We start from the raw sequence: 24459 nt of genomic DNA on the forward strand, positions 1-24459 counted from the left end.
TAGAAGAAAGTCTTTTACGTCTAATCGCATTCCATAACCGCAACCTGTCATCTATGTTGTATCGATGTCCTGTGGCTCTCGTATCGTATTTAGTCTTAACCTTTTGAGTCGTCAAACTGATTTGCTCTTATGTAAAATTGTGCATCCCTTCAAATTGCGCCAGGAGATCCTGAATGTATTCCTCAGTCAATGAAGGCCCATCTTGAGGGCGGGCAAACAACGAATCATAAGGCAGACGAAAATCATGACCAGATAGCATCTCAGATGAGGAATAGCCGGAATTCTCGTGGACATCATTGCGATAGGCCAATAAGGAAGAGGTAACTTCTGGGCTCAGTCCTGTTTGTTTCTGGAAATCATCATTCAGGATGGTTTGATTAAACCTGTCTATCATTCCAATCTGACTGTACATGTAAAGGTGTCGTTAGAGCTCTGTCTGTGCAGTTTATAGAGTTCTTTCAGTGCAGAAGAGATAAAATTCCTTCCTTGATTAGAATGTAACTGGAGTGACATCTCAAATCTATAATTTCGATGCTATATCATTACTTCTGGGACGCTGTAAAATTCATGATTAGACCTAGCATGCGCTTCAGTCCACTTTGTAAAGTATGTAGAGACATTGGTGTTTTTTTTTAAACAGGCAAGATGAAAAATATGCAACGCCTTCGCCAGGAATCGAACCACGGAGCTCTGGAATACCGGCCCAGCGTGCAGAACCACTACACCACGAAGACACGCTAGGAAAGCGGTAGAAATACCTTACAAGTAATCAGTGACAACACGGATATATTATTTTGCCATTAGTAGGTGCTGACAGAAGCCCCAGAATGTCAAAGGCGGTGCGTTGAAAATGCGAACCTGTATTGTAACGTTGCATATTACGTCGGCTGCATTTCTTCCGACCTTTCCGACCCGTATAGGCATCGCACTATTGACACCATTTCTGCACGTCAACGCTTGCTTTATTCCAATGGATAAACACCCGAATTCTCTGTAAAGTCTTCATTATTCCGAAGCATCCTCCTATCACATATAGTTCTTTAAGACGTCCGGGATCTTAGAAGCATCCGCTGCCATCGAAATGCTTTTCCATCATTCGATTCAGATTTTAAGTACAAGACGTCGTTTCGAATAAAGCGAGGCCCAGATGGCCTAATATTGTTTTGTCGTAGAATTATAGATCAAAATACCAAGTAGTTTTCCTATCTGAAAACTCTATTCAGTTATGAGTTTAATGCCGTCGTCTTCCATTTGATCTTTCCTGATTTCGTCGTCACTCCACTGATCTGGGTCATACGATGATGAATTTGTAACTTGGCATACGACCAGGTTAAGCGGCTCGTATTTCGCTTCGATCCTGGAACAATATGCAGCTTCCTGGGCATAGTCTTCTACACAGGGCATCGGCGTTTCCATTTGATGATCCCTCCCGATGACGGATAGTTCTGTCATATTCCTGGAGTTCCTGTATTCATCTGGCTATTTGGCCTTCGGGGTTCTTGGACATTATAAGCCAGGTCAACGATGCATAATCTGTGCCAAGCAGAAATTTTTGGCCTTAGAGATAATGGTGGAAAGTTCTTGCAGTTTTAACTACGTCGAGTAACTTTCTTGGCAACACTAATAATTTCTTGGCGACACAGTATTTCCTCTTTGCTTTAAATAGACATTCACTCCAATATGCTACTACACGGTTTTGACCCTTTATTTCCTGGCACAAAGCATCACCAGCACTTTCACTGCTCACATCCGTGTCGAGAATAAATGGTTTGTCGAACTGCGGATTTGTCAGGTTTGTCGCAGATGTTAGAGCCTTCTTCTGTGTGTTAAATGCCTTCTCGCATTTTATGTTCACTAGAATTTTTGCTTGCTTTCTTTTAGTTTCTGAAGGTATCTTGCAGTACAAAAATATTCCTTCATGAAGCTCCTACAATAGGTGCAGAGCCGCAGGAAACTTCTTAGCTCATAGACATTTTCAAAAGCGTGTCTAACTGCCGACACTTTTTCTGGATCCGTGTCCGAGACTACACTTGGCAGGAAATAACTTTAGACTGGTTTCCATCAATTTCTGAAGTACCTTCTTGATATTTTCTATATGTTCTTCAAAATGTTTCCCGACGACGATGATGATGCCATCCTCGTTTATCGTTTTTACGTTGTTTCGAATGGCAACAGACTCATATAAAAAGCGAAACAACTCAGTTAGAGTGGACGACATTTAATCAATAATTTAAGTGAATCACCGCAAAATCGTGTTTCGATACTAATAGCCATTTTTCGGATGTTTGTTATTCAATCCCGCAGCTGACTTAATTATGAATGAAAATAGTCTATGTATGTATCTAATATATTCAAATTTATCTGTCTATTATTAATTAGCAGACTAGACTGTTTAAAAGCAATCAAAGCAGTTCGTAAGAATATTGTTTTCGTAGTTTAAGTCTGATAAATTTTAAATAAAAATACAATTAATTCGTGATATATCTTGCAATGGCACTTGAACTAAAAAGCATCAGCTTTGTATAATAAACTTTATTGCTATTCTAAAAGATGAAATATTTTAGAGAAAAATTGCCTGCAGCGCAGTGCGGCTAAGAACGCTATCATACTGAAACATAAACATGAACAACTGTTGCCATTCACACAAATTTAATAGTAAAATAAAGCACGTTGCCAGTAACAAGATTATTGTAAATCACAACATAAAATTAAGCAGTGAGAAAATAAAATATACAAAGAAAAAAAAGAAATGCAAATATTCTAATTAAAAACATTAAATAGTATTTTTTATGAATTTACATTACATACTTTTTCATCCTTTAAATATGCAGAAGATATATAAGAGTCTCATGTTAGCCTAAATATATATTCATCTAGTACCCTACAAATGCTTTGCTATTACACCTGGGCCATCTCTAATGATAAATCTCTACTGGTAAATCGTTTTAAACTTTAACAGAGCTCTTTTCGGCAAACGTTACAATCTGAAACATTACGGACTTTTTTTTTTCTTATTTTCTTTTATTATTACTATTATCACTGTCACTGACATTAAGATTAGGTTTAACTGCTATATAAAAGTCATTTTTTTAGCAATATAGGACTTAAAAAGTAATACATCCTTTAATTTTCATGGAAAGAATGCAATTAATTGATAGCTAAAAAAAAAATCCTTCGTGATGAAATGGCTATGTATTATTATTCCTTAATAGAACAATATAAACGCTATATAAGCAAAACGCAAAAAATCGGAAATATTAAATTAAGCTTCGTCTACACGTGGAGCACTTTGAAAGTACTAGATTTACTTTTAAATGTTACATTGGGACCATTCTGCTACTAACGTTCATGCAGCGCCATCTATCCAAAAGGAAAGGTACTAAACTAAATTAACGAAATCATTCTCCAAGATGCAAATCAATTCGATTTGTTGCAGCGGTAAATTATGACTGTCATTTGTTTGACATAAAACTACACATTCTGTAAGCTGATAAATGTTAGAATAAGTTTTGATTTCTTTCCTCTCCCGATTTGATATTATTTTAAAAGTCTACCGTTACGGATGACTCTTTAGAAAGTATTATGTATTGCTGATATTTATTATAAACTCGTTTGAAGTTTTTAATAGGCGATATTTAGAATTTGCTATGCTCAAATTTTAAACAGCATTGATACGAAATAAATTTAAGCATTAAAACTAGCCAGAAAAAAATATAATTCTAAGCTAGAGCAATGGAAATTTAAACTTCTCTGATTTTAATTTTCGAAAGTAAAGTTGTATAATTTGTAGATTTTAATATAAAATTTTATAGTTTTTGATAAAGTTTTTGAAACTGGTAAAAGATTTAATTGATTAATTAGTGTAAATAGCTTAATGTTACAAATAATTGTTCTATTGCATAATATTTTTATTAATTCAAATTTACACTTTGCTCCATTAATGAACGCTATACACTATGCACATATAACTTTTCCTTTGATTCATCAGTGTATAAAGTTAACTTTAAAAATCAAGTGCTTTTAAATGTAGGTTTGTCCTCCCTATATATTCAGTGAATAAGAATGAATTTATATTATATTCATCACAAAAATTTGATGTTTCATATGAGAATCCTTTAGAACTATTTCCTAAAACGCTCTTATGGATTTTTACACTATACACTATGCACATATAACTTTTCCTTTGATTCATCAGTGTATAAAGTTAACTTTAAAAATCAAGTGCTTTTAAATGTAGGCTTGTCCTCCCTATATATTCAGTGAATAAGAATGAATTTATATTATATTCATCACAAAAATTTGATGTTTCATATGAGAATCCTTTAGAACTATTTCCTAAAACGTTCTTCTGGATTTTTACAGTATACACTATGCACATATAACTTTTCCTTTGATTCATCAGTGTATAAAGTTAACTTTAAAAATCAAGTGCTTTTAAATGTAGGTTTGTCCTCCCTATATATTCAGTGAATAAGAATGAATTTATATTATATTCATCACAAAAATTTGATGTTTCATATGAGAATCCTTTAGAACTATTTCCTAAAACGTTCTTATGGATTTTTACACTATACACTATGCACATATAACTTTTCCTTTGATTCATCAGTGTATAAAGTTAACTTTAAAAATCAAGTGCTTTTAAATGTAGGCTTGTCCTCCCTATATATTCAGTGAATAAGAATGAATTTATATTATATTCATCACAAAAATTTGATGTTTCATATGAGAATCCTTTAGAACTATTTCCTAAAACGTTCTTCTGGATTTTTATTAACTAAATTAAAATTAACAACAAAGTATCAAGTTTAATCAAACTAGTAAAAAGTATACAAATATGCTGTAGACTTGACATGCGACCGAATCAACCAGCTCGTATTTCGCTTTGACCGCCGAACAATATATAGGCAGCTTTCTGAGCGGGGATTCTAGACAGGATATTCCGCGTTTCCGTGTGATGATCCTTTCCTTTGACGGATAACGATGTCATATTCCGGGAGTCTCTATATCTATCTGGCTATCTGGCTTGCGGGATTTTTAAAATTTAAGAGAAAGGTGTACTGGCAAACAACTCTTTTCTGGTTACACAGTAATTGCTGTCGGTTTAAATAGCCACTTTCTCCGGTATTTTCTACAGGGTTAATTTTTGTTAGTTTAAGTTCTTTCAAATTATGCTCTGTGAGTGAACAGCTACTTGGAATTTAGAGATACTGGAAAGCAGAATAGACAAATGCAAATCAAATTATATGCATCTACCTTACCAGCAAAGGTTTTATATTTAAAGTTTATAATTAAATCGATTTCATTCTTCAATTGTTTCCTCTCAAAAAACGCTTAGCCTGAGGCAGATAATTAAATAACACGAAGATTCGTCGTTCACCCAGAATTACAAATTGTTGAATAAATCGCATGTAAAATATTTAATCTGATGTTTGGGGATGATTCATTCTTCATTGCTTCCTCTAATAGGGCTTGTATGTCGAATGGAAACGACATCTGAAATTTACTACCAAGATAATTTTTAATTATTTCTGATTCAAAAAAGCCGAATTATTAGAATGTGTTGAAATGTAACCAAAAGAAAAGATCTTTTCCACTTCTGAATACAGTTTCACGAAGATGTCCAAACAGTTTGGAGCGTACCATTCAAACGATTAACGACTAGATTCAGTTAAACGATTCGGAAACTTTTCATTTCCTAATCAACCTTAATCCAAACATTGCTACAAAAAAAAGATACCGTAGTCTGTTTAATATTCTGCACAGGGTGAAACAAAGCAATAAAGCTAGAGAAATAGTTTAAAAAATCATAATTTTTATTTCAATCTATCGCAGTGGTCTCTCATTAAATGTCTCTACCCGACAGAACGTTTCGCCAATAACTGTATGAACATATCCAACTGTACTATATTATTATAATATTTTTAAGCTGATACAGACCCCACAGTTATTTTTTAATAATTATTAGCTTTAATTTTTTTAAACCAACATTTTTATTTGACCCTCAAAATATTATTTTTATTCCAATATAAAACTGACCTTGTTTACATCGCCTTCCCCAACACACTTATTTTTAGAAACTACATCTTTAAATTTTCCCATCTAATATGTGAGCGAGGACATAATCTCGTAGTTTTAACTATATTTCATTTAAGTTTTACTGGCTATAGACTGAATTTCTTTTTCGGTTAATTCAAAGAATTTTAGAACGATGGTTTGTTTTTAAGAGCCGCGTGAGTAATGTCTATCGAGAGCAAGAGAGTTTTATTTTTATTGTTATTTTTGAGATGCACTGTAAAGAAAGTATACTAGAAAAATATTAGAAACTTGTTCATTGAATAATATGATTTTGTGCATGTTTTAGAAATGTTATATATTCGTCTGAGAAGATATGTATGATTCTCGTTCGTGATCGTCTTCAAATAAATGTTTGTGAATTTAGTGAATGAAATATTTCTTCTGGTTTGATGTCTTCACGTCGACACCGGACATCTGGCACAGGACATCAACAGGACCCGTCTTCCTTTTTAAAGCTAACAAGTAAACCCCTTCTCTCCTTTGATACTGGTTTTCCGGAAATCCATTTATTTTCTGTGAGTTTTTATCACAAGTAGAAAAACTGTGAAGTCATAGCGGCAGAGGGACGAGCATTCAGGAGATATAGAACTCACAAGTGCGTATAGATGGACATTATTTCCGTAATAGCATCTGTATTTCTTGCATATTCATGCATCATCTGCTTTCAAAGTACCTGATGGTAAAAACCTACAAAACGAACTGGTACCTGAAGGATTTACGGGAAAGGTCCAGCCTCTAGATATTCATTTTTTCAAGACACTACGAATCTTTTGTTCGTCACATAACGGGCACAATCATTTCCGAGGCACAGGAGCACATTTGGCATCGCAATAGTTTTATGGTCCTGAAGTCATTTTTATTATATAAGTTCAGCGTTGCTCGTTTTAAAAACTTGATTAAGTGTGCTTTTTATAAGGGAAGATACTTGGATGACGAACCTGGATTGCTGCTTCGATTCATTGACAAATAATGTGTGCGCAAAGTGTGAGGCTATTGCTTTTGTAAAATGTGCCCATTGTGAACTGTCTTTCTGCCTGTTTGTTTGATGCCATTATGTCTGCCATTATGAACTGTTTATTTGATGAATTGCACATTGATTGTGTCTTGTAATAGATTTTGTTTGAAGTCAATAACAAGTCACATTTTCAACATCCCAACGTATAACGTTTCTTTTCAACGAGTTGTTTCTTCCTTTACATTGGAATTCCCACCTTCTTACCATATTTTTTTCCAATCGCAGATTATGAACAATTACAAACGTAACCCACTCCATTAATCTATACAAGGCCGGATGTGGTGGTCTCTTTATTATGGAGGCACCTAATACGTGGGCTTTTGAAGGGGACGGACAGTTACAACCATGCCTTCTCCGGGATTCGAACCAGGCCCTTCGGCATCGCAGTCAGCTTCCCTGACCACTATACCGACTGGGCGGCTCTTACCATATTATTAGTTCATATAATGAAGTGAATCATATAATCACCTAGAAGACGATAATGAATTGATTTAAAGTAAAAACTGAATAATATAAATGAGATTATTTAAAATTTAGGGTCTCAAGCCAACATTTATAAAGATAAGTGAAACTTAAGCCTAGAACATAAGGTACAGGTTTTTTAATGCGGTGCCTTAGATTGTAGAGCCTATGTGTTCTTTTTTGGAATCATACAATGTAGACTCTACGTAGAAGAGGAAGTAGCGAATACTCGTTATGTCTTTGTAGAATAAATACTGCGAAAAAAGGTTTTTAAATAACCTTTTTTTATTTGAACTAAAATAAACAGTTGCACGCACTCGATGCTCACAATTCATCATCGCTTGTGGCTAAAATAAAAAAAAATAAAAAAAGAATGAAGAAAATAAAAATAAAAATGTAACAAATCACTAAAAAAATCTGAATATCTAACGACTGGCTCTTTAGCTTAACTAACGCTAAATCGGCTGCATACAGCAAAGCCGAGCCTAGAAATATCAGTATAAATTAAAAAAGATGTCTAACACCGACTAGAGAGCTAATTTCAAACACTCAGCATAAACTTGGAACTAACTCCGCTATTCCTCCTTTCAAACTCTTAAAACGCAGCTTAAATACTGCTTCTGAAACACATTTAGATTAGCATACTACGTCATTTAAAAATTTACATTCTGTAGGAAACTGAAATCAGGAGGAAAAGGAAAGTAGAACTAAAAATAATTGGTTAGAATAAAATAAGGTCTTTACAAGATGTCTAGTGTGTTCAAGGTAGTAGTTCAAGGTAATTAGTAGGTAGTTTTGAAAATATCGCTTTTTTACTAACTTGTTCACCCATCATAATGCTGGAGAGCAACGTGAAAACAAAGGGTGAAAACAAAGGTTTTTCTCTCAAAAGGTTTTGAGAGAAAGCCTAAATTTTGAAAGTTTATGCTTGTCCATGAAAATTTATTTAGCGTATTTTTTTCTATGTCTAAACTATTTTCCTTCCAGATTCCTGGAAGGAGACTAGAGATAAAAGTGTGTGAAAGTGCGGATCTAAAACTGGAGATAAAAGTGTGGATCTAAAAATTATGAAAATGTTTAAATGAAGTTTCGTAGAATGTGAATTTAAATTTAAGAATTTAGTGGAGTATTATTATGTATTTATGAATTAAATTTAAGGATTTTGTGGAGTACTGTAAGGGCTGACTCATGCTGCTCAGATCTTAGAATTTAAAATTCTCTTTCAAGACCATTAGGACCTTCTTTTCGAATTATTTTAATTCCGGTGGGAAAAAATGGATGGTATTTTATTTTAATTACACAGTTTTTGTGATTTAAGACTTTACTATAACTTCTTCTTTCTGTATTCCTCATATTCTTCATATTGCAAATTAGTTGTTTTGTGTATTTAAAAAACTAATTTGCAATATGAGTTTTTAAGTGTTAACATTATAGTTATATTTCGGATTTAACGTGTTGCTGGGCGATGCTTTAAAAATACGCACCGACCAGATGCAGTCTTGAAAATAAAAAAAAGTAATTTGAAGAAAGCTTAATCATAATAATCATCATTTATAAAAGCTTTGTCTTTGAGAAGAATAAATAACGTTGGCAGCGTTCTGCCCCTTCAATGGATTTTTATTGGTATTTGCCGGGAAACTAACGAAACCTCTGCTGTTACAGTGCTCGATGGGTAAGCCAGGACTTTGTTAAAGGCTAATGTTAATCGAAGAAAATTTTTAAAAAAAACGATCAGTTTATTTCTATGCAACCTATACAACAAAAGGGAACCAAAAAGCCGGTTTTGAAATCTTCAAAGTGAGTCACAAATTCAATTTTGTGTATTCACAATCTAGAGCCCGTATACATTTTTTTTACAATGATGTGTTCTAGCCGTTTGTAAGTGTTGGCTACTACAAAGGTCGGAAGAAGTTATCTCTTTTATTATGGAGGCATTTAATAAGTAGGTCAGCGTTGCCTCCTGCGAAGGGACGTACAATTTACACCAATGCCTTCTCCAGCATTAGAACCTGAACTCTTTGGTAAGGCAGTTAAAATCACTAACCAGTTTCCCGTCTGGACAGCAAAATATAGAACAGGTATAAGGTTTTTGAAATCTGAGGGTAAGAAAGACAGAGGTAGAGTAAGGCACCATTTCAAGTCGTACTTAGCGGTATTCATATAGTGGAAGAAATTGTACCTAAGGGTAAAAAAACCTTGAAAACTACACTGGTGTGCAAAAATTAAGGACGAAGTCGAAAAATTAGCATATCAGCTGAACGAAGAGGCAGAGCAGGCAGAAAGACCAATCAGGAGATTAAGTAAGGTGATGTACGGTAGCACATGCGCAGATATGCAGTTAGACGTAATGGGGGAGTGTCTGAGTAGTATAAAGCATGTTGTTCGTGTAAGATCAGTATTTCTGGCAAAGAGATTGCACGCCGTATAGCAGTTAAAATCACACCGAGTTGCTGCCTCAGCGAGAAATGGCGAATAAACAATCTGTTAGACGGCATCTGGATGCTTTTACCCGAAGTAGAATCATTGGGAAGTTGGCCGCAGTGTGACAAGTATGGCTGCAGAGTTCGGAATTGCTCACAGCATCGTTTCACGACTTTGGAGACAATTTCAAACTACAGGAACAGCTATCCGGGGGTTTAGTAGTGGTCATCCACGAGTAACCACACCCGCAGATGACCGGTATATTGCCTTACAGGCCAGAAGAAACAGGCGGCAGACAGCGGGAGAAATCACTAGACACACGACACAGGCGACTGGACGACCGATATCGCGTTTTACCGTGGCCAGAAGAATGCACAGTGATGGTCTGTTTGCACGACGCCCTGTACAGTGTGTACCTCTAACGCCTGCCCATCGGAGAAGGCGTTCTCTGTGGTGCCGGGAACACCGGAATTGGAGAGACAATGAATGGGGACGAGTACTCTTTACAGATGAGAGCAGATTCAGTCTGAGTAGCGATTCTCATCGCATACTCATCTGGAGAGAGCGGGGAAGCCGCAATCATCCCTCGAACATCATGGAAAGGGACAGGTATGGAGGTGGCGGTGTTCTCGTTTGGGGAGGCATCATGCTTGGTAGTCGTACAGACCTTCACATCTTCGACGCAGGTTCAGTCAACGGGACCCGTTATTGTAACGAGATTCTTCTTCCATATGTGCGTCTTTTTAGAGGCGCTATGGGTCCGCAGTTCCTTTTCATGGACGACAATGCACCATGTCATCGCACAGTAGCTGCCGAACAGCTCTTAGAGAGTGAGGATATTGAACGTATGAATTGGCCTGCACGATCTCCGGATCTCAATCCCATCGAGCATGTATGGGATTTTCTAGGCAGACGCTTGGCAGCTCGTACCTTACCACCAGTAACATTTCCAGAGCTTCGATTGGCGCTGCAAGACGAATGGGCAGCAATGTCTCAACAACTCATTGACACCCTCATTCTCAGCATGGGCAGACGCTGTGAAACCTGCCTAGCAGTCAGGGGAGATCATATCCCCTATTAAAGACCGGATGTTTCTTGCTGGACACCCATCACAGGGATGTTTCGGCCTTCAGTCGCATTGCGCTCCATGCTACTTTTTCAATAAAGCTTCTTTTTATCCCTCTGATTTCTCTTTTAGTAAGTGTTGCTTACATTACTCATGTCCTTACGTATTGGGGATCTTACGGTATTAAATGTGTTGATTTGGAAAGCTTTTGCACAAAGTTATATTGAAAAAACCGTCTCGTCCTTAATTTTTGCACACCAGTGTATTTTTCACTATACCGGCCGCACAGACGGTATAGTGGTTAGGGAAGCCTGGCTGCGATGCCGAAGGGCCGGGGTTCGAATCCCGGAGAAGGCATGGCTGTAACTGTCCGTCCCTTCATAGGAGGCAATGGTGGCCTACCTATTAGGTGCCTCCATAATAAAGAGACCACCACATCTGGCCTTGTATAGATTAATGGACTGTGTTACACTGTAACTGTTCACAATCTGCCACTGGAAAAAAAATTTAGACGTGACTGCCAAACATTTTCCACTTGAAACGAAAAGAAACTAATTGTATTAAATTACTGCCAACGTTAGCCAATCCATTTCCGTTGAGTACCTTCTTTCCACCGTGATGCAAGTGATTTACTATTGTAATCTATAGAGCGATGTATTTTTTTACCTCATATGTTAGCATTAACTATTTTTTCCCTCTTTAGAGGATTACTATTATATTCCGAGAAGTCTGACATATAAGAAAAGCCTAATTTATCGCTTGCTTAAGTTCGATCATATTACTCATAATCTTGATTTTTCCGCCTTTAGATTGTGATGTGATATATGACGTAAGTCTAATATTGGGTATTGTTTCCTTTTCATAGCCAGACAAGTGGAGCAACGTGACGGCACAATACACAGAAGGAAAACTCTCTTAATTTTTTAAGGCAGTGTATAAACAATTAAACACTTTCCTTCACCTTCACTTGTCTTCTCTAGAAGGAAGGGAACTCTACTTCATTGGTATTTCAGATAGGTCTCTTCTAATAGAGTAGGACTATAACTGCGTAGGACCTGCGCATTTCGACCTGGTCAATGAAGTAGTGTAGACAGGTATTGTTTATTAACGGAAATATAAAAATTCTTATTTTTTTTACATATCCGATGTAATTATTTTAAGTTATTTTATTATTAGTATTCGCTTTAACTTTCGTCGAGCGTGGAAATTATTGGAGTTTCGATAAAACGTGTTGCCACACGTATCATACTCATCTGATATTATGCCCTCACACTTTCACTTGTTTCACGCTCTTCAAACTTTCTTTAGTGATGTAACATTCAATTCATAATCAGGTCGTAAATTAGCACCATGTATAGCTTTTCTCTATTAAACCTAGGTTTTTTTTGCGAATGAGGAATTACGAAGCTCATTAAAAGAAAGCAAACAGTTATCCAACAAAACGAGCAATATACTATTATCTGCTCATTTTCTTTATATAAATAACGGACTTTTAGAACGCATAAAAAAATGCGTCGTGATTTTTCATACAACCCAATATCATTTCATTTTATGTATAAAACAGTTAGTTTAGATTGTTTCAGATAATATTGTCTTATACACCCAAAATCTAAAGAGAAGTTGTTTAAAAAATATAGTCATGATTATTTCTACTTTGATAAATAATTATACTTTTCCATTTTTGCCATAAAATTTTTATTATTTGATTATGTCAATAGGGGCATAATAGAAAAGTAAACATAATTAAATATCATATTACTTTGAATAGTTTTTCATACATATCGGTGCAGATTAAGACTATATTTTTTATTGTTATCATTTATACGTATATTAGAATGATCGTAAAACATGCGTAGGAATTTCCTACATTCGTTAGGAGGTACTTTACGCTGTAATGGAAAAGAAAAATATATATTGCAGAGATCATAGTTCTATTTTTCTCAACAAAAGAAATGGCGTATATTTAATGTTATTACTAGGGTAATATTAACCTTTGCGTGCAGAAAATATATTCATACAAGAATAATTGCAAATAGCATTTCAAATAATCTATTTGTAATCTGATAGACAATATATATATAAATTTACACGCACACACACACACACACATATATATGTATACTAACTTGATTTAAATTGATTAAATTCCGGAAAGAAATTAATAACTATTAAATCAAATGTTTAGATTAAATATATTAATCTGTTAAAAAATCACTTAAATTCTGAAAATAAGAGTTATATTTATTAAAATACATATGATAAAAAAGAAATATATTTTCACCTTTTAAAGCTAAAATGTTACTTCAGATGATTATTATAGATATTACATGAAATCTTGAAACATTTTCTAAGGTCAAGCCAGCACATTAATACTTTCGTTTGTAATGAACTATAAACATTTGCTTCGTGGTATTAGCCGCATTTCCAGGGGTTGATAATTCCGTAGAATAATACCAGCCATAGTATGAATTTTATCCATTGGTTCTGAAGAAATAAGCTGGAACTTTCGCAGAATATGAGCCAGGATTGTTTTTTCTTCCATGAAAGCAAATCTTTGTCCTGCATAATGAAAAGATACACTTTGACATATTAAACATGAAATAGTTTTTCAATATCAGCAAATTTTAGCAAGTTTCATTAAGTAAATGTTTTCTTCTGAAACAGTTTTGCATTACTTCTGTTTTGAAAAAAAAGGGAACTCTTAAGTTGGGAGAACTTAATAATTAAAAGTACTACAAAGTAAGTAGATAACAGAAATGGACGCGTTCAAAGATTAAGATGAATGCGTTCATATGTATTAATGTACGCGTTCAAAGATTAAATTTCTGTTTTCTTATATCTATAATTATATTTATATCTGTTTTCTTATATCTGTTTCTTATATCTATAATTATATTTATATCTGTTTTCTTATATATGTTTTCTTATATATCTTTCTTATATCTATAATTATAAGCAATCTTATAATTTTAGATATTAGAACACACGTAGTTTATCACAAAGGCCTTGCGCGTCCAAAGGCAAGAAGTATTACTTTAAGAACCTCATCATTTATATATGAAGATATGCGCAGCTGTTACTTTGTGTAAGTATATGAAAGAAACAGCAAATCATATCATGTGCTCAGAAAAGTTAGCATCGATCAGATAGCACAGTGAAAGTTAAATCTCTGAGTCTCATTAAGTAGAAAATATCCGAAATCAATTACGAGTTTGAGAAACTCAGCAGTTAAGAAACTTTCCGGTACAGAAATTCGGACTGAATTGCACCTGAAGTCCGCGTTTTCAGTTGCAGACGCTAAAGAACCTTAGCGAAGGCAGGAGCTCCATTGCGGATATTGCATATTGCCACAGCGCATTGTAATCTAGATTAAAGTGATAGAGCAAAAGCTGTTTTCGATTCGATTTTGATAGATTCAAGATCAATAGAGTATCCTCTCGAGTCTCATCTTTATTTCAACATTATCAGAAATAATCATTATTTATTGGTTTCGATATCTTGTAAGGAGTTATCATATTCTTTCATTTCTTCTAGCGAGGAGTAAGGGTACTTGCTAGCAAACAAAAGGTCCGCGGTTAGAATTACAGCGAATGCATAGTCGGCTTGCAACTTTTCCTGTCTTGTAAATATCAAAAATACGTTCTATAATGACGTCCGAACTAAAATATGGGGGCCGATAATTTATCACTAATAAGAGTTGGTCGACTGGGTCTCGTGCCCCTTCCCAGATGCCCTTTGAGTGAAGTAGAATGTAAGAAAATATCTCATTATCCAATGTGTGCTACCGTGGTGTTAATAACTAGCCCGTTCAGCTAGCAGTTTGAAGATGCATAGTTAGAATCCCGGCGAGGGTACGATTGCATTTTCATCCTTCGTGCTTGCTCATGTGTAGTTGCGTGGAAGTTTTTTATGACAGGAACTGAAAGGTACGAGGTCCTTGTACTGCATGTACTGACACGTCTTTGTTTGTATAAAACGGGATGGAACAGAGCAGATAACTCACATTTCCATCGTTAAATAATCATTTCAGATAATAATCTACGTGTCTAGGAGGGAGGAAGGGATCTTGACTTATGATGCGAACTGAAGTCCTTTTCGATTTGCGAAATAAACCTTGTAGAAACATAGCAATTTATTAAGACGAATAATCATGGTAACTAAAGCAGCCTATTTGTCCCAAAAAGGACGTTTTTAGACAAAGGCTGTAAATCAAATAACCACTCTGGAATACTACTGTCAGAAATTCTATGTAGTCTGATGTCTGCTAGGCATTCAAACTGACCTTATTTTATATAGTTACCTTGTTATACCTCTTATGTTCCTTCCTATATATGCTTTCTCTTCTTTACTGCTATTATAATGATAGACTAAAACTGGCATATGTTTGTAAACCTGCTTATCTGTTGATTCGCACATTACTCAACGCCTCACAGTGTCTTCTGCCTGATTTGGACTTGTTGCAGCAATAGATGATTAGAGATGAGTATTTTTCGTGTTCACAAACATCGCTTGATGGACTATGACGTTGGACTCTATATTCTACCTTAACATGATTTTATTCCTTCCTCCATATTTTCTATGGACTTCGCCGAACCACAAGAGAATTATGAACTCACATGTGTTCGAAAATCTTTAAATGTCATGTTATACTGGGATAGCAAAATCATCGCGGGTACCCAAGAAAGCGTCGGCATCGCATCGCGCCTGAACCCAAATCCTAAGTCACAGCAAATTAGGATATTCATATATGATAATAAACTCTATGTGGACTTAACTCTTGCTTTTGCTGCTGCAGTTAGAAATAGGTCATAGCTATTTTGAAAAATTCATAAACGTTATGTTTCACATATTACATATATTTTAGCTATTTTTCTTTAATTTTTACTGTTTTTGAAGTGGAAATAAATCATCATTACTCTAAGCTTTATCATGCTTTAACTTATTGTGAAATGCAAACATTTCCTTAATATTTTACTACATAATTTAGAAGATCTTTTTGGATGTTTTCCTAGTAATAATACTTAAAATTTTAAATGAAAGAGATTTGATAAATTAAGAAATTAAATTATCCAAGTAGACTATTATTGTTAATAGGATATTAATCGCTCAGTTCCGTTTTATCTGCCTGCTTCGTTTTCGTCAAAAACACTACAAGAGAAAATTTGAAAATCTACATAAGCATTTCTCTCAGATATAATAATAAAAACTTAAATATTAGCATGAAAGCTGCATAATATAACTATATAAGAGGAATGCAATAAATAATACACCTAATAAAATAGAGGCACAGTATATACTGGCTTCCAAAAGTTAAGCAGGCAATGCTAATTAGCAATTTTCGAAGGCATAGTTAAATATGAGTGACTAAATATCATTGCGGATGCAGACGAAAACTTGTAAATATTGTATATTAGAGCCAGTTATGATTGACTGTTATTGAAGACGCCAGTATTCTGATGGATTTTAGGAGGTTCCTTTAAACTTTGATGCAAAGTGTTTCTAAGTTTCCTCGTAGGACACGTTTTGATCCCATCTGTGTTTCTATGGCTAAAAGAAAACGAATGGCAGATGGTGAGCACTGCATGAGCTCGAAAGCATTGAAACAACACAGTTAGTCAAAGATTTTTCTTTGGCATCGATCATTCAGTAGTTACTCGACATGGAAGCAATTTTGAACAAGTCAAACGGTTGACCAGAGACCTGTGCCCGGTCGAGCAGTGGTTACCACAGCTTCAGAAGATCGGTGTATTGCTCTAATATCCAAGCAGAATCGACAAGTGACCTCAACAGCTATTTCATCCAATTTGCACTGTCACTTGATAAGGCAGAATTTGCCAGTACTGTGCGCGGACGGCTTCACATGAAGTGACTGCACGCCAAATATCTGTGTTCCACTAACCGCCCAATCCAGAAGGGCAAAATTAAAGTAGCGTCGTCAATTGGATTCTCTCAAATTAGTACAACGTCCTATCCACGACGGTTTCCAACTTTGATCTGAAATCAGATGATAAACGTGTAAAAATCTGGAAAGAAAAAGGCAAATGGAATCAGGCTCAGAACATTATTCAAACGTAACGCATTCAGAAGGAGTAGCATCACAGTATGGGCTGGTTGTTCTTCTTTAATAGTAGAGTTAAGTTCTACTATTAAAGAGCTAGAAATTAACTATTATGATTTTGCGAATCTGCGTGCCCTTATAAGAAATTTACAGTAGTGTGCTGCAATTCCAAACTTATTTCCAGAAATGCTTTTAATAATTTCAATAGAAAAATGGAATATTTACCTCAAATGCACATTGTTTAACAACTACTTGTTTACTACAGAATTTCAATTTTAACAATCTCTTGACCAAACAAGATTAAAACGTTTTGCAGACACCTACACGTATATTGACGAGATAATTACTTCTAATAATTATGATGCAATAGAAAAATTCCAAATATATCCTTCTTGCTTAGAAGTTAATAGAAGTAAAAAAAAGACAAAAAATTATCTGAAAGGTTCAGATTTTAAGGAGCTCCCAAAAGGATTTGTTAATGATTTTTACGTTTTTGTTGAGCTCGCAGTCTACTACGCTACCATTGCCACTCACTTCTGCTAACCCATTTCTTTTTGCTTTCTTAGCTTTATTATTAAATATTATTTTCTTCGCACTTACGCCACATGCAATCCAAACACAAAATTACAAAAATTTTAAACATCATAGCAGTATATTTTTAGAACTCCAAATGCAACGTTAAGTGTTGGCATACATTTTTCTGTTTTTTTCAGTCATTTCTCGGTGCAACAACCACAAAATATTTAAAAACAGTATATCTTGGAGAAAAAATGCAAAACGTGTAAGTTTTGCCCACGAGTGTTGCTATTTAGTTGTTATTAGCAATTTCGTTCACTCTATCCAGGAGAGTCTATCCATGTCCAGGAGAAGTCGCTTGCTCGATTTGTTGAGGTAGCGGGAGATCGGATGGATGGAAGTGGAGATGTCACAAGCTGATGCTCCTAAATGCCTCAATGTCTCTTGCAGTGAAGTCCAACGACTATGGAATCAGTTTGAATCCGAGGATTCTGTTTCTAGAAGACATGTTCTAAGCAAGCCAAGAGTTACAACACCTGCGGGAGACCTTTATTTAGCTCTTTCGGCCCAAAAGAGAAGCGACATTACTGTTCCTGAGCTCATGTCAGATCCTTTAGTGGTTACAGGAACAAGAACCTCAGCTACTACAGTGCGCAGACGCCTGTATGTTAGAAGACCAGTTGTTCGTGTCCTCTTGCCCTGAGGACACAGAGCTGCCCGTTTATGTTAGGCAGGAAAACACATCCTCTGGACCACTCAACAATGTGCTTCTCTTCTCTTCACAGAAGTGTCTGGGTTCACATGGGGGAGTAATTCAGGTCGTCAGCTGATTTGGAGGGAAAAACGCACGAGATACAACAAATCCCAATTGTGAAATGACACAGTTACAGAGATTGTGGAATAATGATTTGAGCTGGAATCTCTCTCGGTGGCCAAACTAACCTGCATGTGTTCCATGAAAAAACTTTAACCGGTGTGAGATATCGAGACGAGATCTTTGATCAATATATCTGCCCATATGCCACTACTATTGGTCCTGTATTTCTTCTGAGGAACAACAACACGCGACTGCATCGAGCTCGGGTTGATGAAGAATATCTTGAGGGTCATGGTATGGAGCGGGTGGAATAGCCAGTTCAATCTCCAGACCTGAATCCAATAGAGCACTTTTAGAACTACCTTGGAAGACAGACTATTGCTTTAAATCTTCCTCCAAGGTGTTAGAGGATCTTAAACAAGGATTAATCCGTGTATGGTCGTTGCTTCCCATTGCATTTACTGACAACTTAATTGACTGCATGGAACGGCGCTGCCGCCGATGCATTTTAGCTTAGAGGTGAACTTATTCCTTATTACAACCTATTTTTGTAATGTTACCATCACATTTTTTCTCGAAAAACTGTGATATATTGTTTCTCATTTCTCTGCCAAGAGTGCAATTTTTTGTTGTAATTCATGTTTGTGTTGATCTTAAGAAGCATTATACGTCGCATTCATTACAGAACTGTTTCGTGAACATGTCCGCTAAATTTCTTGTTTCTATGTTGTTTCATTCTCAAATTAGACACCAAAACCATGTCGTTCCTTAATTTGAAGGGCAGTGTACATAAAATATTTTTGTAAATACTTCTGGCAATCATACTTTTTAGATATAAAAAAAAATCCCTTTCGCATTGACTTTCAGTCATTAATTTATTAATTATAAATTCAATTTTACTCTACATTTCTTAATTTTTACCGCTCTTACCATAGACTCTTATTTTCTGCCCCCTCTTTTTTCTGAATTGTTTCGCTGGAATGAATTAGTGCCAGTGCCAACCCCTTCCTGTCTCAATTTAACTCCAGTACAGAAGCAGTTATAAAATACCAATAATATGGACTCTCCCAAACGTTAATCATGACAAACCTAAGCGTTTCAAGCTTGTTGCTGCGATAGTGCCGATCTGAAATAGCTTTTGAATTGGAAAGTTAAGCAAAGTTTCAAATTAATTTTGACCTATTAATCAGTATGAATTACAGGCTTATGTGCCATTTATTTGTTTATTTCTTTCTTTTAATTGGCATCTACATACTTATTTCATTTTTCACATATTTTTTTTTACTTTTTTAATTTCAAGTATTATTTTGTATGACTCCTATATTTATTTATTAAATTAATTGGAATTAATTGTTTTTTCGCGCGTCGGGGGATTATTTCCCATATCTGAACTTTTAAGATTAAAATTTTCATTTTATAAACTTTAATAGAAATTTAAAATTGGGGTAGAAATTTTATTCACGTATGCGAAATGACGAAACGCGCTTCTCATGAATTGTCGATCGTCATATGGAGAGGTTCCAATTTCCCTTGATAATTCGGCATCTTTCTATTTTGGAATCACCAATAATTGTGTTGTTGTTTTCTTTGGTTTTGCATTTTAATTAACAATTCCAGTTTAATTATTTAAATTTCCAATTAACAATTTTCACACTAGTATACATTTGCTATTTAAATTTCACTACACATTTCATAAAAAAAAATAATTTTTGCATACATATTGTCGGTTAAATTGAATTTTATCATAGCAGCAATAGAGCAATATTTTACTTTTTAAGTTATAAAATTCATTCATTTTATAGTTTTCCCCACAAGCTGGAAAGGATAAAGTTTTATATTTATTTTTACCTTTTCAGTTGTTCTTTTATCTACAGTAAAAATTAAGGAAAGGCTGATTCACTAACACATAGAAGGAACTTCTAAAGGTGAGCATTTAGTTATAAATAATTAATTAAATAATAAGGCAACTTTAGTTTTTATAACAGGACATAGAAACGTGTGATTTCTGCATCACAGTTGATGCAAAAACATAAATATCTCGATCAATATTAGTCATTCCTTACCAATACAATTTCTTGGGCCAGCGGAGAATGGAACATACGCAAAAGGATGTCTTCCAGTGGCATTTTCAGGCAGGAATCTATTTGGATCAAATTTCTCTGGATTTGGAAATTGTTTCGGATCCCGATGAAGCATCATTATCATTATGAAACAAGTAACTCCAGGTGGTATCGTATAATCCACTGCATTCAAAAAAGAGAATGTAATATTCTTCTATATATTATACAACTTATCATCTATTTCACTACCTTCAAATACATTATTCAAAATAATAATAACGCATTGTGTTAAATACTATAATATATAATCTGAAGTATAGCCTGGTTTTTCTCTAACGAGGACAAATTTGAAATCTTCGATAATATTGAGAATCCTTAATCCAACCAATCAGCGAGCGTTAAGGCCGCTAAATTACGGTATTTTGAATCGGGTTCGAATTCTGGCGAGTAGGCTGGCTGAGCGTGCGTTTTCGTTGATTTCCCTACATGTACCATGAAAATATTGACTTGCACCTTGCGAGAAAGTAATCTATTATACGCCTTCAAAGCCATAGAGTTAATGTGGTACATCCGAACATTTGCTTGTCCTTTGATTATAAAATGATGCTAATTTAAATGATGATGTAATATTTGTATATGCGGTTTTTAAACGTCTCAGGATGTAAATATATTTCTGGTAAAAACATATTGAAATTAGATATTTTTCGACATTCTGCGGTTAATTACCGTAGCTACTAGCAAAAGTTATCCAGTAATTCAAAAGGTAATTTTTATATTAATAGTGCTCCGAGTTTCATTTCGCATTTGAAACATCAAAATTTGGAATAAAATGTGTTATCTTATATAGTTACTAAACTTCTCTACTTATTATTGACCATTTTACAGAAATATTTTCAGAGAGTGAAAATAAAATTTCTTTTATAATTTTTAATAAATTTAAACTAGAACTGAGATTTACAAGAAGCTCCGCTAAATTCACTTAATTCGACTAAAGCAAAGAGGGCTTGGAAAAAAAATATAGTGGTCCCTTCTTCAAAATTCCTAAGCCGGACGATAAATTACAAATCACCACAAATACATCTGATTTCGCGAAACGAATCGCGTTTATGCAACACGGACATCTGGTAGCATATTTTAGCAATACACATAATCCAACTTAATCATATTATATCGCTACCGAAAGAAAAACATTAGCAGTCCCCCTGCAAATATTTCGAAATTATTTTGGAAAAGGCCGGTTGTTGTACATAGGGACTATGCTGCCATTAAGAGAATTTGTCCCCCAGACCCATAAGGTGGGCTTTTAAGTTACAAGAATACAATTTAATAACTAAACACACTGTCGAGGGAAAACATATTGCAGCGGCTACTGTATCAAGAATTAAATTATATGATGAGAAGAAGGATCTGAAATGTGCCACGTTAATCCCTAAATTTTTAAATTCATGAGAAATAATTACTTCTGAATTTCAACCACAAGCAGAATTTTAAGTCATCTAAGCTTATTTGGAAGATCCCGATTACTCCGAACATTATGATATAACGGAGACTAGGAACAGGGTCTCAAATTATGGCATCATGGTTGACCTTTTGTTCTGTACGAAAAGAACAAATAATAACAACGAATTACAACTGATTATCCCAGCAACTTTAAGATTCAGTATTTCACATGAATTGTATGATTCGCGTTCATTAAGTCCTCTCGGAATAATACAAACAGCGCACAGACTAAGAAAAGGTGTTTGCTATCCACAGCTACGAAAATTTTTAACGGACAATGTCAAGTAATGTAACGCTTGCCAGTTAGTTTACAATATTCATTATAATCCACCCGGCTAACTAAATAGCATAAAAGCCACATTCCCTATTAAAATCGTAAGAACCAATCCATCAAGTCCACTGACTCGTGATCCTTGATAATTTTTCGAATAGAGTAGAAATAATTTCCCTTAAAAGAGCGTTCGCAAAACTTGTAAGAGATTTACATTAAAATTAATTTATATTGCACAATAGAGCTCCAGTAAAAATAATCTCAAACAATGGGAAGCAATTCGTAAGTCAAATTTTTGAGGAAATATGTACGGGTCTTCATAAGACACTTGAAATGATCCCTTATTGACCCCATTCTAAAACGGCGGAGCGAGTGAATAAGAATTTAGTTTAAATTATCCGCAGCTGTATATAAGAAATTACCACCTATCTGGAATTAACTGTTTAAATGAATCAGACTATGCATTCAAATCGGTAAAGCACGATAGCACGGGTAAAACTCCACCTGAGATACCATTGGCCAGAAACTTGATTATGCCTCACGATAAACTGTTTTTGTCGAAACGAGTTTCCGAAGAGTTCAAGTTTGCAAATATTCAGAAATTAGTAGGTGATATTAGGATAAAAAGTGTTTTTATAATATGAAAAGGCGTGAGGTTAATTTTAAGGTGAGAGCTGAAATTTTCAAAATTAAGCATTTTTTCCCTCGGTGAAGTGAAGAAATTTTCATATAAGTTTAAAAGCCCCTTTTTAATTGAGAGAATCATGGAAACAGTTGTGTTTTAAAAGCACAAAATGGTGAATCTGTAAAAGTGAATGTAGATCAGATGACAAGATGCTATGCGAGGGCTGATACTCCGGTGAGCACAAATGTGTGCGGTTATCGAAGCTTGAGAAAGAAAGAACCATCGAAGAATGCGGTTGATCCAGCTTTCATAGTCCATGTTACGAGACCTCCAAGAAGAAAGAAGGATTCCGAGAATAAAAAATAAAATAAAACAGTGAGGTTTGATAATGCTTCAAAAAGAACTACAGAGGATGTCGGCCAAGAAGAAAGAAGAGAACAAGGAATAGGTCCAAGGATTAGTGATTAGGTCAAGGATCTCTGAGATATGGCGACTACTCGATCACGAAATAACGGCAGATGGGAGGAGGGGAAAAATTTAGGGAAAACAAAGCCAGCAGAAAACGTATAGTGAGGGGAAATGACTGGTCAGCCAAAGCAAAATCTACGGTACAAAAGGCCGTCGGAAGAGGACCAGTGCAACGAAACGTCAAGAGAATTAGCAAGAATAAACCACAGGTGGCAGGAGACCAAGTATGGTCCAGGTCCCCTTCCTGGTAGATCACCTACCAGGAAGGAGCCTACCAAAGAAAAGGCAGCTACAGCTGAATTTTCTGAGAGGCAAAAGAAGTCCATAAGGATAAGGAACCATGTAACAGAAGCTAAAAAGGCAACCATATGACGAGGACGCATAGTTTCAAACCAACCGCATAGACGTCAAACAAAACCGTCGCCAGTTGAACGTAGACGAAGGTTCTGTTGAAGTGAATGTCCGAATTCTACAAAAATAAAGATAAGTCAAAATTTATCTTATTTCTTTAAATATCCAATTTACTTTGTATATATGAACGAGTTGCTACTACTCTTATTTTTACCTCAATAGAAGATATCTAAGTTAAAATTCAGCGAAGATGTTTTTTCGTTTAATGACTTCATCTACTATTTTATGTATATTTACTAAATTTATTTCAAAAGACTGTAATGAACAGAAAATTTTGGCACCAGTGCAAAGCAAATAAGAATAGCTATTGTACATTTTACGTAACGTTTAAACTAAGTGAAATAATCCTTTAAATTATGATATGTTGAATGCAATTTGATGCATTGTATGTTTGTATGTATGAATTATGTTAAGAACGATGTTGTAAGTAGTTGTTGATGTGCTATAAATGTGTTCTGATGGAGTGTAGTGGAAATATAAAGTAAGAGCTAGCAGATGGTAATGAACTAATGTAGAATAAAAACTAGTATAGTGTAAATGAGATTATTTAAAAGTCAGGCTCTCCAGCCAACATTTAGAAGGTAAATGAAAATGAAGCCTAGAACATTATACGTAGATTTTTTTAAATAAGATACCGTATAGATCGATCTAGTGTTTCTAATACTATTAGATATTTAGATATTGCGTTAAT

The 24459-nt window shown here is 34.9% G+C and overlaps 1 protein-coding gene across 1 annotated transcript in view; it reads right to left on the reverse strand.

The window, feature by feature from the left end:
• Positions 1–13262: 13262 nt before the first annotated feature.
• Positions 13263–24459, reverse strand: part of LOC118181948 (cytochrome P450 4V2-like) — a 68119-nt gene continuing 56922 nt past the window's right edge. The window contains exons 10-11 of the mRNA XM_035351193.2: positions 20497–20676; positions 13263–13601 (exon numbers count right to left, since the gene is read on the reverse strand). Of these exons, the coding sequence (XP_035207084.1) occupies positions 13432–13601; positions 20497–20676 (350 nt within the window). The 3' untranslated portion in view covers positions 13263–13431. The remainder of the gene's footprint in view (positions 13602–20496; positions 20677–24459) is intronic.

Source organism: Stegodyphus dumicola, chromosome 4, assembly GCF_044657685.1.
Source record: "Stegodyphus dumicola isolate Sdum_Otavi_A_Nest chromosome 4, ASM4465768v1".
In the NCBI taxonomy this organism is placed as follows: Eukaryota; Metazoa; Arthropoda; class Arachnida; order Araneae; family Eresidae; genus Stegodyphus; species Stegodyphus dumicola.